At 44.4% G+C, this 17,370-nt stretch overlaps 1 protein-coding gene across 5 annotated transcripts in view; it reads right to left on the bottom strand.

Annotated features, from left to right (window-relative positions):
* LOC124614045 (juvenile hormone esterase-like) overlaps positions 1-17,370 on the bottom strand; it is a 496,653-nt gene that overhangs the window by 307,356 nt on the left and 171,927 nt on the right. For 3 of the 5 annotated variants that reach the window (XR_006979685.1, XM_047142877.1, XM_047142878.1), the window contains exon 5: positions 12,108-12,257. Coding sequence is in view for 4 of the 5 variants with exons in the window: in XM_047142877.1 (XP_046998833.1) it covers positions 12,108-12,257 (150 nt within the window). In the remaining variant the exon portion in view is untranslated. The remainder of the gene's footprint in view (positions 1-12,107; positions 12,258-17,370) is intronic. The other 2 variants (XM_047142879.1, XM_047142880.1) reach the window with 2 other exon arrangements.

Raw genomic sequence — 17,370 nt, 5'->3', positions numbered from 1 at the left:
ATTATACCAATACTGTTGTACTTTCTTTATTAATAAATGTTTTTTTAAACTGAAATATGGTTAATTATGAAGAAAATGATCCTACAAAGAGTTTTTCATTCACTTTGGAGCAAAACGGAGACCTCCAAAATTCAAAACTCTATTGCACGTACCTGAGTGCCTGCATTTGTGTGTATTCTCGTCAGTAGTATTAGATACCCCATAGCCTAAAACAAGGTTGACAGTTTTTTCGTTTTGGTGAAAACTGAATTTTTAAAACTTTTTTTTTTAATTTGACACAAACTGGAAAAAGTGGAGCTGCCTCCTTCTTGTACCAAACCTTTCAATTCTTTCTGTGTATACTGTAAGCGAGCACGTGTGAACACAATTAGGTCGTGTTCCACTATTTGTCGGTCTTTACGCGAAACATTACAGAAAGTTTACTTTTTCTCTGCTGTGGTAGTGGTAGCACAGTGAGCATTTCTCTCCTGTCTTGCTAGGGATCTTTTCTGGTTGATACAAGTGTGTCAGCGCTGGAGCGGACTGAGCAGAACGTAATATCTCTGATAGTTTAATGTGTCATAGGTGCTTGTGAGATCGAAGAGATCCACATTACAAATGCCGAACAGAAAGAAATATGAATGACAGAACATTTATGAAGCACTCAAAGATCGGTCTGGGGACTTGAGAAAGACGATAAACTCATGAGATGCTTGCATCATGTGGGAACAGGGTGACTAAGAACAGCCACCGTATTCAAAATGGCTCAAATGGCTCTGAGCACTATGGGACTTAACTTCTGAGGTCATCAGTCCCCTAGAACTTAGAACTACTTAAACCTAACTAACCTAAGGACATCACACACATTCATGCCCGAAGCAGGATTTCAACCTGCGACCATAGCGGTCGCGCGGTTCCAGACTGTAGCGCCTAGAACCTTTCGGCCACCCCGGCCAGCCATTGTATTCCTTTTAATTAAAAAGGATAAGCACAATTGCAAGTAAACAAGTACAAATTTGTATCAGTTACGCTGATTACAAAGAAAAACGTGCGATAGATCTGACCAGTTTCGTTCCTTATGTTCGAGGTAGCTGTAATTACCTTGCTGACTTATCACCGTTACATTGGGGACTTGCGGTAGTGAATAAAAATGATTTCATCATGATCATACTATTTTCCCTCTAACGGATTTTATCAACTTGACATTATATTCCTCATGCATCCATACATACACTACTGGCCATTAGAATTGCTACAACACGAAGATGACGTGCTACAGAGCGAAATTTAACCGACAGGAAGAAGATGCTGTGATATCAAATGATTAGTTTTTCAGAGCATTCACACAAGGTTGGCGCCAGTGGCGACACCTACAACGTGCTGACATGAGGAAAGTTTCCAACCGATTTCTCATACACAAACAGCAGTTGACCGGCGTTGCCTGGTGAAACGTTGTTGTGATGCCTCGTGTAAGGAGGAGAAATACGTACCATCACGTTTCCGACTTTGATAAAGGTCGGATTGTAGCCTATCGCGATAGCGGTTATCGTATCGCGACACTGCTGCTCGCGTTGGTCGAGATCCGATTAGTCGAGATCCGATGACTGTTAGAAGAATATGGAATCGGTGGTTTCAGGAGGGTAATACTGAACGTCGTGCTGGATCCCAACGGCCTCGTATCACTAGCAGTCGAGATGACAGGCATCTTATCCGCATGGCTGTAACGGATGGTGCAGCTACGTTTCAGTCCCTGAGTCAACAGACGGGGACGTTTGCAAGACAACAACCATCTGCACGAACTGTTCGATGACGTTTGCAGCAGCATGGACTATCAGCTCGGAGACCATGGCTGCGGTTACCTTTGACGCTGCATCACAGACAGGAGCGCCTGCGATGGTGTACTCAACGACGAACCTGGGTGCACGAATGGCAAAACGTCATTTTCTCGGATGAATCCAGGTTCTGTTTACAGCATCACGATGGACGCATCCGTATTTGGGGACATCGCGGTGAACGCACATTGGAAACGTGTATTCGTCATCGTCATACTGGCGTATCACCCGGCGTGATGGTATGGGGTGCCATTGGTTACACGTCTCGGTCACCTTTTGTTCGCTTTGACGGCACTTTGAACAGTGGACGTTACATTTCAGATGTGTTACGACCCGTGGCTCTACCCATCATTCAATCCTTGCGAAACCCTACATTTCAGCAGGGTAATGCACGACCTCATGTTTTAGGTCCTGTACGGGCCTTTCTGGATACAGAAAATGTTCGACTGCTGCCCTGGCCAGCACATTCTCCAGATCTCTCACCAACTGAAAACGTCTGGTCAATGGTGGCCGAGCAACTGACTCATCACAATACGCCAGTCACCACTCTTGATGAACTGTGGTATCGTGTTGAAGCTGCATGGGCAGCTGTACCTGTACACGCCATCCAAGCTCTGTTTGACTCAATGCCCAGGCGTATCAAGGCCGTTGTTACGGCCAGAGGTGGTTGCTCTGGATACTGATTTCTAGGATCTATGGACCCAAATTGCGTGAAAATGCAATGACATGTAAGTTCTAGTATAATATATTTGTCCAATGAATACCCGTTTATCATCTGCGTTCCTTCTTGGTGTAGCAATTTGAATGGCGAGTAGTGTATTATAATAGTGGATGTACGTATGTTCCACATCTCCTGCTAAACCACTGGCTCGGTTTCAACCGACCTCGGTACACATGTGACTTACTGTCTGGAGAGAAGGGGGGAGAAGCTAGCTCAAATCACGACGCGCAAATAAACAGCCACAAAATGTTCGTCCAGTATTTCAGAACAAGAGTAACTTAGCGACTTGCAACCAACTTTACCCATCACGAGCTTCCAACTGAGATCCATAGAAGAATGAAAGCTGTGTACAGTGGTGACAGTATCGACACACCAGAGTGTGACACTGGGTTGTTCGTGCTTGTAATGAAGGAAACGGTGGTGCTAGTCTCAGCGACTGTGAGAGAGCTCGGAGTGGATCGCTGAAGCCAAAAATGTTCGAGGCCATGCCATCAGTAGGCGCAGTCATGCTCACAGTGTTCTGGGATGTTCCAGGTGCGATGCATTTGATATTCGTGCCTAAAGATACCGCGAGACTCTCAGAAAACCGATAGCACCAATTCGAAGATTTTTTTCCTCTCATGGAACACCCTCTCCTTCAGCATGACAATGGCAGTCCACACGCGAGCGCCGAGACATCTGCAACAATTCGACGCCTTGGGTTCAATTTCATCGATTATCCTCCATACAGTCCCGACTTCGCCGCATCCGATTTTAATCTATTTCCAAAACTTAAAGAACACCACAAGCTGCGACATCGTCGCGAGTAAAACAGTGACCCGTATATAGGATAAATTTCCTTTAATTTACGTCTATGGTCACAAACTTTTGCTTCACAGATTACCGGTTTCGGTCTATAATGACCATCTTCAGATCTGCAGCAAAAATATGGGAACAACATAAATACACTCGCAGATCGTCTACAGCTTAAAAACAATAAATAGACCATAATGCAATATGCACTATGACTGATGTTTATTACTTATGTCATTATCTATAATATTGGCACTCGAACATATGTCAATTATTGTCTCGTAACTCTTCCTCTTTTTAACAATCTGACTTTTGTCGTGTTCTATTTCATTGCTTTTTATTACTGTAATGCCTGATGATGGTCGAAGTAGAGAGGATATAAAATGTAGACTGGCAATGGCAAGGAAAGCGTTTCTGAAGAAGAGAAATTTGTTAACATCGAGTATAGATTTAAGTGTCAGGATGTCGTTTCTGAAAGTATTTGTATGGAGTGTAGCCATGTACGGAAGTGAAACATGGACGATAAATAGTTTGGACAAGAAGAGAATAGCAGCTTTCGAAATGTGGTGCTAAAGAAGAATGCTGAAGATTAGATGGGTAGATCACACAACTAATGAGGAGATGTTGAATAGAATTGGGGAGAAGAGGAGTTTGTGGCACAACTTGACAAGAAGAAGGGACCGGTTGGTAGGACATGTTCTGAGGCATCAAGGGATCACAAATTTAGCATTTGAAGGCAGTGTGGAGGGTAAAAATCGTAGAGGGAGAACAAGAGATGAATATACTAAGCAGATTCAGAAGGATGTAGGTTGCAGTAAGTACTGGGAGATGAAGAAGCTTGGACAGGATAGAGTAGCATGGACAGCTGCATCAAACCAGTCTCAGGACTGAAGACCACAACAACAACAAATGCCTTTTATACCTTATAAGCTCATTACAGACTCCAAAGATTGTATCCGCTCCCTTGCTGTTCAATAGATCACTGAAAACTAGTGTGTGCCTACTGTAGCGACATCTGGTGAACTTGCAACACAAACTTCTTGTGGCTATTGTAGGGCAGCTTGTTTTGAACAGTAGTGCTACTGACAAAATGACTCGTGTATATGCTGTTAGTTATATATATTTGACGATGCTAGTGCTGATTTTGTATTTAACATTTGACAATGCCACTATGCCTGCAGTACATTAGGACACTGTTTTTATAAAACACAGGTATGCTTCTTCATACATAAAGCGCACACTTGCATATATATGTCAGTAGTACTTTTCATTATGGTCTATTTATCGTTTTTAAGCTGTAGACAATGAGTGTGTTTACGTTGTTTCCGTATTTTTGCTGCAGATCTGAAAATGGTCATTACAGACCGAAACCGGTAATCTGTGAACAAAAAGTTTGTGACCATAGACGTAAATTAAAGGAAATTTATTAAAGAACATCTTCAAGAACTTCACGTTGATGGCGATGACGTTGTGCAAACAGAGGTGAGGTTGTAGTTCCGTCTACAATGTCAAACATTCTACAGTGATGTTTGGTTTGTGGGGCTCTCAACTCTGCGCTCATCAGTGCCCAGACAGAGTCACAATTTTTACACAGTCCAATTTCTTTCATAGCCACTGTCACGAATGATGATGATGAAATGATGGGGACAACACAAACACCCAGTCTCCAGGCAGAGAAAATCCCGAACCCGGCCAGGAATCGAACCCGGGACCCCGTGACCCAGAGGCACCAACGCTAGCCGCTAGACCCCGAGCTTCAGACACATACTACAGTGACGCTATCAACAAACTCTTCTCTAGTTGGGAGAAAAGTGTTCGTCGCCAAGAGGACTACGATGAAAATTAAATGTGTAGACGCAAAGAACAAAGATGTAGAATGTTTATAAAATTCGTTTCATTTAAAAAGTTTTAAGAGTTTTCACTCAAAAATTAGGAGGCACTACTTTTTAGGACGCCCTCGTATATTCAGAACGAGCAAATGTATCGATATGTTTAACAATTCATGGTGAATCCTTCAGCTATTCACCTTGAACATCCCAGAATACTGTGAGCATGACTGTGTCTGCTAATGGCACGGTCTTGGACATTTTTGGCGTCAGTGATCCACTCCGAGCTGTCACACACTCGCTGAGACTAGCACCACCGTTTCCTTCATTACAAGCACGAACAACCCAGTGTCGTACTCTTGCTGTATCGATACTGTCACCACTGTATACAGGTTTCATCCTTCTATGGATTTCAACTGGAAGCACGTGACGTGTCCACCACGAATTTTAACAACTATTTGGAGGCTGAATATCCCCACCTGCAAATATACATAAATATCGATATCTGGCTTACACTAATCGAGAAATGCAGCTCTTTTGTAACCGCGATGTTCTGAGCTTTTGTTAAGATAATCTTTATCCCCGTACCTGACAGCCCGAAATTCACTGTTACGTCCTTTTCTACTGTAACACGCTTGAAAGGTCAATACACTTTGAAATAATTTCAATTTTGGAACAAATCTATTTAAGGAAATTAAACGAATGAATATTTACAAAGTACATCAACTTTTTTGAATATTGCCCTCTCTTTGTACAATATCCTTCAGCTCGTTTTAAATAAAGACTCGTTCCTTCCACATCATTACGGTTCCTTGTATAAGTGATACATGGAACAAGAAAGTAACAAACTAACTAGAATACATGATCTGCGCTACCATATTCCGTCGGTGCCTAACAAGTCCACAACTGCAATCTGAGAGCAGTGTCGACATTTCATTTTTTCCAGCTGTTGAGTGAGGTAGCTCTAGTGTTACTATTAGGCAAGACTTACCGGATGTCGGTAAGTGGGAGAGTACTTCGCAGTTCTTCCAGTATTCAACACTCCTTCCTCCACCTGCTGCCTCCAAGGCCATGGTCACTTGATATCTGCCCTCAGTGTCATGTTATTCACATTTGGTTGGCTGACGAACATATAGAGGTGTACTAGTATGCGCTACGCCGTTGATATCAACATATATATTTAACACTTATATAAATTCAACATGATGGAAAGCATCTGGAATTATTAGAGGAATTATAGATTACGCTTCGTAAGAGGAAGTTTGATGACTTCCTAAATGAATAAATGATGAACTACGGCAATATATTCCTTAACAGAGAAATAGACGTCCCACACACACACACACACACACACACACACAGCGCAGCGACCCTGAAAACAGCAGTAAAAAACGAAATGTAAATAAAATAAAAACATTACAGCCGTGGAACTTCTATTTCTAAAACAAAGAAATAACAGGTATGCTATACGTACTAGTCCGATCTTTGATTGGAGGTGACATATCTTTGGACAAAGCGTTCCAGACTAAACAAGGATATTATTCACTCATGTCGCGCTGTGAGAAGACAGGGCTCGAATATCAAGTATACTGTTTAAAATTACTCTAGAATCGACACTTGTGCAGGAGCAGATGGAGGCGCGTAGCAGAGTTGCCACCGGTCATCTTACACAGCACTGGACTTGGCCAAATTGACAAACTGTTCAGTGTACGAAGACGGAAATAGCATCAGTTTGTTCGAGAAGGGTTGCACTGTGTTTTAAAATGGTATATTAAAAAATTTACGAAAATTTATTTCCTGATGATGTTTCCATTTTTGGACACACGAGAAACTTCCTTTTTTTCCTGAAGTTAGATGACCCCATTACGCTATCCTAAAAATAAACCAAATTTTCATCTGCTCCAAAATGGAATTCGGTCAGATATCTCTAACACGAGATGATATGAGCTGTTACACACAAAGCTCGACCCTCGCACGAAGAGCTAATCTATCGCTCGCTTGTAGTCCAGTCATTTAAGAGGAAATATGGGGAAAAATTCGTGTAGTCGCAAATTTTGGTATAGTGTTAACGGGAAGGCCCATAAGCAACTTTATTGAGTGAGTACTTATTTACAGTTGTTAAGTGAGCTTTTATGTAAAATACCTTACTATGAGCAATGGCCGAAAAGTGTAAGTGTGATGTTGTTAGTGACCTATGTAGTGTTGGAGGGAAAGGGATTGCATTGATAAATGTGGTACCTTCCTGCTGTTCATCATTGATAGCTTATTGTAAAGCCATTAAACTGTATTGGAGTCACTTTATGGTGAATTAATGAATGACCAGAACGTTACTGCACTTTTCTTACCATTAGCTGTGTTACTGGTAGACTGCATATATCCCTTCCGTTCAGGAACTGTTGGCAATTGTGCAAAGGGCTGGACTGAGTGGAGCCACTCACCATACATCCACAGTTTATCTTGCAGGGTGATTGAAAATATGTCCGATGGACTGGTACTTAACATGTTCAGGTCTAGAGCAGCAATATGCTGTAATGCATTGCTTGACTTACGTTAAAATATCTGAAGTTCCGCATCACATACACTATGTGATCAAAAGTATCCGTACACCTCCAAAAACAAACGTTTTTCATATTAGGTGCATTGTGCTGCCACCTACTGCCAGGTACTCCATATCAGCGACCTCAGTAGTCATTAGACATTGTGAGAGAGCAGAATGGGGCGCTCTGCAGAACTCACTGACTTCGAACGTGGTCACGTGATTGGGTTTCACTCGAGTCATACTTCTGTAAGCGAGATTTTCACACTGCTAAAGATCCCTAGGTCCACTGTTCCCGATGTGATAAAGAAGTGGAAACGTGAAGGGACACGTACAGCACAAAAGCGTACAGGCCGACCTTGTCGGCTGACTGACAGTGACCGCCGACAGTTGAAGAGGGTCGTAATGTGTAATAGGCAGACTTCTATCCAGAACGTCACACAGGAATTCCAAACTGCATCATGATCCACTGCAAGTACTATCACAGTGAGAAGGGAAGTGAGAAAATTTGGATTTCATGGTTGAGCGGCTGCTCGTAAGCCACACATCACGCCGGTAAATGCCAAACGGCGCCTCGCTTGGTGTAAGGAGCGTAAACATTGGACGTTTGAACAATTGAAAAACGTTGTGTGGAGTGACGAATCACGGTACACAATGTGGCGATCCGATGGCAGGGTGTGGGTATGGTGAATGCCCCGTGAACGTCATCTGCCAGCGTGTGTAGTGCCAACAGTAAAATTCGGAGGCGTTGGTGTTATGGTGTGGTCGTGTTTATCATGGAGGGGACTTGCACCCCTTGTTGTTTTGCGTGGCACTGTCAGAGCACAGGCCTACATGGATGTCTTAAGCACCTTCTTGCACCCCACTGTTGAAGAGCAATTCTGGGATGGCGATTGCATCTTTCAACACGATCGAGCACCTCTTCATAATGCACAGCCTGTGGCGGAGTGGTTACACGACAACAACATCCCTGTAATGGACTGGCCTGCACAGAGTCCTTACCTGAATCCTATAGAACACCTTTGGGTTGTTTTGGAACTCCGACTTCGTGCCAGGCCTCACCGACCGACATCGATATCTCTCTTCAGGGCTCCACTCCATGAAGAATGGGCTGCCATTCCCCAAGAAACCTTCCAGCACCTGACTGAACATACGCCTGCGAGAGTGGAAGCTGTCATAAAGACTAAGGGTGGGCCAACACCATATTGAATTCCAGCATTACCGATGGAGGTCGCCACGAAGTTCTAAGACATATTCAGCCAGGTGTCAGGATAATTTTGATCACATAGTGTAGGTCACTTACTTCTATTGCAGAGGGAGCCGTTTTAAGTCTCTGGGCCTCTCTTGATGTTGGGAGAGCTGAACCCGTGTTGATGCATTTTATACCTCTCCTGTTGTGACAGTGGAGACAATGAAGCCGACACTGTCGAATACATATGAATAGCATGATATACTTGGGACAGGCTCTTAAGTGTAACGGACAGTTGAAAACTCCAACTGTTGAGCTCTTTTTTACATAATAGTGCACTTAACAACTGCAAATGAGTACTAACTTAGGTCAGTGAAGTTACTTTTCCTACTTACATAAGAGAACTGGACAAAAAATGCTGGTGAAGTATAATCTGTCTGCATACTGAAAATTGAGCAGCGCTTGTGGTGAGAAGTTGTCTTTCCTGGAAGAACACGACAGCTGTCGTACAGGATGACACAGCATCAATTTCCCCTCTAGCAGTGCAGAATAGTGTGCAGAGATTTACATAGATTCCGCCCATATGCATTGCTTGCGTTAGTCTTATTACTAACACATTCCTGCATTTCATGTAGTTGTAACGCACTCTGCGAAAAATAAACGCAGCTGGGAATCTCTGTGCACTGTCTTATCAGTGATTCAAAAGGTAAGCTGTGGAAGGCTAGGCATAAATTTGTGAAACACCCTTCAGTTACACCTTGTGAGGTAGTGGGGCAGAATGAATAGTAACGCTCCTGCTTGCTCTTCAGTTTACAGCCCTATGAAGAAGGGAAGTGCATGACCACAATCCTGCGATCCACCTTCCCTCACGTTTCTACGTTCCACACACTCCCCTCCACCTTGTTACATCCCAGAACGCAGTTTATCCATTAATACGGTTCTACTGCACTTACAGTGAGCTATATAGGCAGCCTCCACTACTCACCTTCCGCCATAGCTCAGCTCAGAGAGAGCAAGGTTCTGATATTGCGACCTGGTACAACACAGATACAATCTGCCCACAAATTTAAAAACAGTGTCCACTCCGCCGTAAAATGTGTAATTCTATCTGTAATTCGGCTGTTTGAAGTTATCAGAAACAGGAACAGCGGTGGAGGAAGTACACTACTGGCCATTAAAATTGCAACACCACGAAGATGGCGTGCTACAGACGTGAAATTTAACCGACAGGAAGAAGATGCTGTGATATGCAAATGATTAGCTTTTCAGAGCATTCACACAAGGTTGGCGCCGGTGGCGACACCTACAACGTGCTGACATGAGGAAAGTTTCCAACCGATTTCTCATACGCAAACAAGTAACTGAAATAAGAAGAATGTGGTGAACGTTTTAAATTAGAACTGAACTGAATATACACTATGAGATCAAAAGTATCCGGACACCTGGATGAGTATGACTCACAAGTTCGTGGTGCCCACTGTCGGTAATGCTGCAATTCAACATGGTGTTGGCCCACCCTTAGCCTTGATGACAGCTTCCACTTTCGCAGGCATACGTTCAATCAGGTGCTGGAAGGTTTCTTGGGGAATGGCAGCCCACTCTTCTCGGAGTGCTGCACTGAAGATCGGTATCGATATTGGTCGGTGAGGCCTGACACGAAGTCGGCGTCCCAAAACATCCCAAAGGTGTCCTATAGGATTCAGGTCAGGACTCTGTACAGGCCAGTCCATTACAGGGATGTCATTGTCGTGTAACCACTCCGCCACAGGTTGTGCATTATGAACAGGTGCTCGGTCGTGTTGAAAGATGCAATCGCCATCCTCGAATTGCTGTTCAACAGTGGGAAGCAAGGAGGTGCTTAAAATATCAATGTAAGGCTGTGCTGTGATAGTGCCATGCAAAACAAGGGGTGCAAGCACCCTTCATGAAAAACACGACCACACCATAACACCACCTCCTCCGAATTTTACTTTTTGCAGTACACGCACTGGCAGATGACGTTCACTGGGCATTCGCCATACCCACACCCTGCCATCGGATTGACACGTTGTGCACCGTGATTCGTCACTCCACACAACGTTTTTCCACCGTTCAATCGTCTTATGTTTAGGGACCTTACACCAAGCGAGGTATCGTTTGGCATTTACCGGCGTGATGTGTGGCTTATGAGCAGCCACTCGACTATGAAATCGAAGTTTTCTCACCTCCCTCCTCACTGCCATAGTGCTTGCAGTGGATCCTGATGCAGTTTGGGATTCCTGTGCGATGGTCTGGATATATGTCTGCCTATTGCACATTACGACCCTCTTCAACTGTCGGCAGTCTCTGTCAGTCAACAGACGAGGTCAGCCTGTACGCTTTTATGCTGTACATTTCTCTTCACGTTTTCAGTTAACTATCACATCGGAAACGGTGGACCTTGGGGTGTTTATGAGTGTGGAAACCTCGCGTACAGATGTATGACGCTAGTGACACCCAATCACCTGACCACGTTCAAAATCCGTGAGTTCTACGGAGCGCCCCATTCTGCTCACTCACTGTGTCTATTGGCTACTGAGGTCGCTGATATGGGGTACCTGGCTGTAGGTGGCAGCACAATGCACATAATATGAAAAACATTTGTTTTGTAGACGTCCGGATACTTTTGATCACATAGTGTATATACAAGTGAAACCAAATTTGGCATCAATTACTTATTTTGTTTAACTGCAAGAAAATGGACTAATAAAGGTGTGCGACTATTTCCTGGTGCGAATGAATTTTTCCTCGAATTTAGAAATTAGGCTATACTGATGGGAGATATGTCGATGCATCAGACTAGGTCATCCGGATAAACATGGTGTTATTTAGTTTCTGTTCTAATTGAAATTTTTGAGAATGAGGAATTACTCTCATATTTTTCAGCATCCAGTTATGTTAAGGTAAGTAAAAACTTAAGGTAAGTAAAGACTTATTAAGTAACTGTTACATATGCTATGGAAAACAATTCCATATTTTAATTTTTCCTCTTTTTCATTTTTTCTCCTCATTTGCCCATGTTTCCGCTGTTTGATTTGGTTTTTACGCCCTTTGCTCCCCCCACCCCCCTTTTCCCGTAAACAGGCTCTTGAGCTGAACAGGCTGCATTAGGTTTCGACGCGTGGCACGCGTGACAAGTAGGGTCGTTGCTACGCACCCTCCCAATATTGCCCAGTGGCAGGAATGGTCCTGGTGACAGGTAGGTATGACTCACCGAGCGGCCCCAGGCGGTAGTTGAGAGTGACGACTACGATGTCGCGGTCCATGAGCAGCTGCGGCCCCACCAGCTGTGGGCTGGAGGAGCCCGAGAACCAGCCGCCGCCGTGGATGTACACCAGCACGGGCAGCAGCGGCTGCACCTGCTGACAAACACACGACACGCGTCGTAAGTAAACACATGACACACCTCACGTTTTCATTCCTGGTGGTCTGCCTGCTTAGCTGGGTGGTAACGTGCTCGCCTCCCACGCAAGCGGGAGTGGGTTCGATTCCCGGCCGGGTTGAAGATTTTCTCCGCTCGGGGACTGGGTTCAAAATGGTTCAAATGGCTCTGAGCACTATGGGACTTAACTTCTGAGGTCATCAGTCCCCTAGGACTTAGAACTACTTAAACCTAACTAACCTAGGGACATCACACACATCCATGCCCGAGGCAGGATTCGAACCTACGACCGCAGCGGTCGCGCGGTTCCAGACTGTTGCGCCTAGAACCGCTCGGCCACTCCGGCCGGCTCGGGGACTGGGTGTTGCGTTGTCCTCATCATCATTTCATCCTCATCACCGGCGTGCAAGTCTCCCTATGTGGCGTCAAATGAAATAAGACTTGCACTTGGCGGCCGAACTTCCCGAATAGGGGCCTCCCGGCCAAGACGCCCTGTGATCATTCCATTCCTGATGCCTGTGTTGTAACGTATCGCTTCCTGACCACACCTGAGTGCTTCTCGTGGGCCTATTGCGTAAGTTCGTTCCTAGATATCTGGCAGAAGTAGGCTTACGCCAGCCTAGAGACGATCGGCCGGTCTTTCCCTAACCATCCTAAACGGCTTGTGGTAGAGGCCTACACGGCTGGTACATCTACATCTACATCAACACTCCGCAAGCCACGTGACGGTGTGTGGCGGAGGGTACTTTGAGTACCTCTATCGGTTCTCCCTTCTATTCCAGTCTCGTATTGTTCGTGGAAAGAAAGATTGCCGGTATGCCTCTGTGTGGGCTCTAATCTCTCTAATTTTATCATCATGGTCTCTTCTCGAGATATACGTAGGAGGGAGAAATATACTGCTTGACTCATCGGTGAAGGTTTGTTCTCGAAACTTCAACAGAAGCCCGTACCGAGTTACTGAGCGTCTCTCTTGCAGCGTCTTCCACTGGAATTTATCTATCATCTCCGCAACGCTTTCGCGATTACTAAATGATCCTGTAACGAAGCCCGCTGCTCTCCGTTGGATCTTCTCTATCTCTTCTATCAACCCTATCTGGTTCAGATCCCACACCGGTGAGCAATATTCAAGCAGTGGGCGGAAAAGTGTACTGTAACCTACTTCCTTTGTTTTCGGACTGCATTTCCTTAGAATTCTTCCAATGAATCTCAGTCTGGCATCTTCTTTACCGACGATTACCTTTATACGATCAATCAATTTTAAATCACTCTTAATGCCTACTCCCAGATAATTTATGGAATTAACTGCTTCCATTTGCTGACCTGTTATATTATAGGTCAATGATAAAGGATCTTTCTTCCTATGTATTCGCAGCACATTACACTTGTCTACACTGAGATTCAATTGCCATTCCCTGCACCATGCGTCAATTCGTTGCAGATCCTCCTGCGTTTCAGTACAGTTTTCCATTGTTATAACCTCTCGATATACTACAGCATCATCCGCAAAAAGCCTCAGTGAACTTCCGATGTTATCCACAAGGTCATTTACATATATTGTGAATAGCAACGGTCCTACGATACTCCCCTGCGGCACACCTGAAATCACTCTTACTTCGGAAGACTTCGCTTCCAAACGTGAGATGCCTGGAATGGTTTTCGTGTTTTTTCTTCTCAACCTCTGCCACTGTTCTTCCTCCAGTATCCGGGGCTGCTAGGCCAATAAGATGGTATGTTTCATCAATTGGAGTTGGTCTAGACAACCGATCATAATGCAGTCTGTCTCGTTAACAGCGGTGTCACCGTGCCTGGTGGGTGCGAAGTTCTGCCAGACTAGCGACGCATATTCTGTCCTGGAGAAACGTAGAGCTAGAGCAGACTTACATAGAACATTTGTTTGACTCCCCCATGTGCTGTCAGTGAGCTTGCGTATGATATTATTTCGAGTACAGCCTTTGAGCTTCATGTTCTCGTAGGTCTTTGAAACTAAGTGTGCGGTCGAGCTTAACTCTGACGTAAATGAGGGTGTCCAAGTGTTGTAGTTGCTTTCCCCTCCAAGTTACTTCCAGGTTTTTCCTAGCTTGTCTATTTCTCAAGTGAAATGCACATATCTGCGTTTTGGGTGAGTTAGGCTTTAGGTGGTTACTGTCATAGTAATTTCTGAGTATATTTCTCATGGAGAACAGCGGCTTTTTAGTACTTTAAAATGAACACAAGCAGTCTGGATCGCACGAAACCTTTATTTTTGTGGTTACTGAGCTGAGCAGTTGACGTTCGTGCAGTTGTAACATCTGCTCCCTTCACCGCCACCGCCTATCATCATGGCATGAGGTCTGAAGGTGGTCAAAAACTGACCAAAACTGGTAACCACAAAATAAAGGTTTTCTGAGGTCGAGACTGTTTGTGTTCGTTTTATTGTCATAGTATTCCGCCAGATATTTAAGAGTTGCAGTCAGTTTCACTTCGACCTCCTTCTACAAAAAAGGACGACACTCAAATGACTGATCTGTCCAGAGCCCGACCTAAACCCAGTGGAGGACAAAGTCGTCTTCACTCCTGGTTTCGGGTCTTGAGAAAGAATGGTGTCCCACTGCTACACAGACATTCAGACATCTCATTGTGTTTGCAGCAGAGTTCTATCCATTGTAAAGGCGAAGAGGGGATTCGCCCACTACAAGGTGACTGGATACTTTAGGTCAGATAGTTTATTAAGCTCAAAAGAGTTCGCAAGTGAATTCCTTTGAGTGGGCATAGAAATCTGCTAGAGTCATTTTCAGTTACCTACACAAGTTTTACAGTTCTGTGAGCATGGACGTGATCAGGAGACAGGAGCCTGCACATCCAGTAACTGGCTGCAAGAGAACTTGGCCACATCTAGTTAATGCAAATGAACTATATTTGTTTCCTTGGAAATTTAAAATACTGATGTTTTGTGCATCCTTCACCTATTAAATTATATCTCTGTTTCTGTTTTATTTTTGTGGAGACTGTTAACGAAAGTTTCTGGGATTCGATGTACGAAGTCTGAGCTGTGTACAAATCCCATTCGACTAGACAGATCTCGCATCCTTCTCGAGTTTAGTTAGGTAGCTACAAAATTTAAACTATCGGCTTTGTAATATTGAAGAGTTTAACGCAGTCTCGCGGATCAAAGCAAAGCTAGCGACACTTACTTAGACTTATTAGCTAGTGTAGCAGTGTAGGAGACTAATCTGCATCCGCCAATAGATCTGCGGAGAAGTACGTCACGTAATTTGTCTCGCGCGCTTCGCACCACAAAGAGTGCTCTAGTTCTGGCCGTGGCCTTTACGGGCACCTAGTGTGACTCCACGGCAGCTACAAGCACACACGCACAGATGAAAGAAACATGTCAGTCTTTCCAAAAATGAACTTGCAGAAAATCTCACACTCTTCAGTACAATGGTTAACAAAGTACAAGTAATATTTTTTTATGTAAGTACTATATCTACTTACTTACTTTATATCTGGCTACCGAAGAACTGTGTTCGAAGATTAACGCATGTGCACTACGTTCCTTAATTTGTTGACTAGCCACAGACACCACAAAGGAAGCACTCGTCCGTGTTTGCGTTTGTTCGCTCTTATTAAAAATTCTCATTTAATTGAAAATGCGGCCGACTGCGAAACACCTGCGGTGATTCTTTTTCGTTGTGTTATAAGACAAAACAGCAATATAGAGTCTTAGGCAGACTAACAAAATTTATGAAGAAATTACTACGAGCCATGGAACGGTATGAAAATGGGCTACATCGTTTAAAGAGGGCCTAAGTAACATTCACGATGAAGATCAGAATGTTTGACCATCTATTATCTAATGAGTTTCATCAAGTTTAGAAAATGTGTTCATGAAATTCTTGCGGAATGGTTAAACTACTAGAAGTTGTTTTGACATAGGATACAAGAAATGTACATCTACATTTACACCCATACTCCGCAAGCCACCTGACGGTGTGTGGCGGAGGGTACCTTGAGTACCTCTATCGGCTCTCCCACCGGCCGGTGTAGCTGTGCGGTTCTAGGCGCTTCAGTCTGGAACCGCGTGACCGCTACGGTCGCAGGTTCGAATCCTGCCTTTGGCGTGGATGTGTGTGATGTCCTTAGGTTAGTTAGGTTTAAGTAGTTCTAAGTTCTAGGGGACTGATGACCACAGATGTTAAGTCCCATAATGCTCAGAGCCATTTTTTTCGGTTCTCCCTTATATTCCAGTCTCGTATTGTTCGTGGAAAGAAAGATTGTCGGTATGCATCTGTGTGGGCTCTAATCTCTCTGATTTTATCCTCATGGTCTCTTCTCGAGAGATACGTAACAGGGAGCAATATACTGCTTGCCTCCTCGGTGAAGGTATGTTCTCGAAACTTCAACAGAAGCCCGTACCGAACTACAGAGCGTCTCTCTTGCATACTGACTGAGGTGCACAAAACCGCTCAAGTAGCCAATGCGTTGCATTTCCTTGAGCGTTGTGTGACGTAGCAAGCTCTTCTGAACGCCAGTGACAAGGGACTGGCCGATAGAGATCAGAAATGAGGTTTTTGCATTCGCTTTAAACTCGCTAGAGGGTCCTACGACGTAATCTCTGAACTCACTGCCTCCGAACACTCAGAGGCTCGAATCGGCAGTCTCTAGGAGAGAAGGACTATATGGGTGTAGAAAACTGAGTGAGTTCGTAAGTTCGCACCCTCCACAGTCTCACAACACTCAGATTCGTTAGGAACCATTGAGGGGTGGAGAGTCGGCCATTTTGCCCTGTCAGTGCTGCACATCAGTAGCAAGATGGAGGAAACTTTCACGTTACATCATGACTTTAAGCTCTTTCACGCTTAAATAACAGGAAATGAGTCGACCAGAAAGAAGTAACCGCAGCCCCACCGTTCTCAGACATGTCGTAGCTGCGGAACTGCAGCAGGAAGGAAGGAAACCAGTATGGCACTGTTGTAACAGTGGCGCCTTGATTTCTAATGTATGCAGCCCTCAACACTGCATTCGTACTCGCCCAATTTCTGACTCTAGTGTCCTGCTCAGTGGAAGGCTGTTCTGACATGCTTTCGAACAGGTGAGCCACTGACCAGAAAAGGGCCGT

Source organism: Schistocerca americana, chromosome 4 (genome assembly GCF_021461395.2).
Source record: "Schistocerca americana isolate TAMUIC-IGC-003095 chromosome 4, iqSchAmer2.1, whole genome shotgun sequence".
Classification (NCBI taxonomy): domain Eukaryota; kingdom Metazoa; phylum Arthropoda; class Insecta; order Orthoptera; family Acrididae; genus Schistocerca; species Schistocerca americana.
Note: the sequence above shows the minus strand (reverse complement) of the source record. Positions and strands in the feature narration are given on the sequence as shown.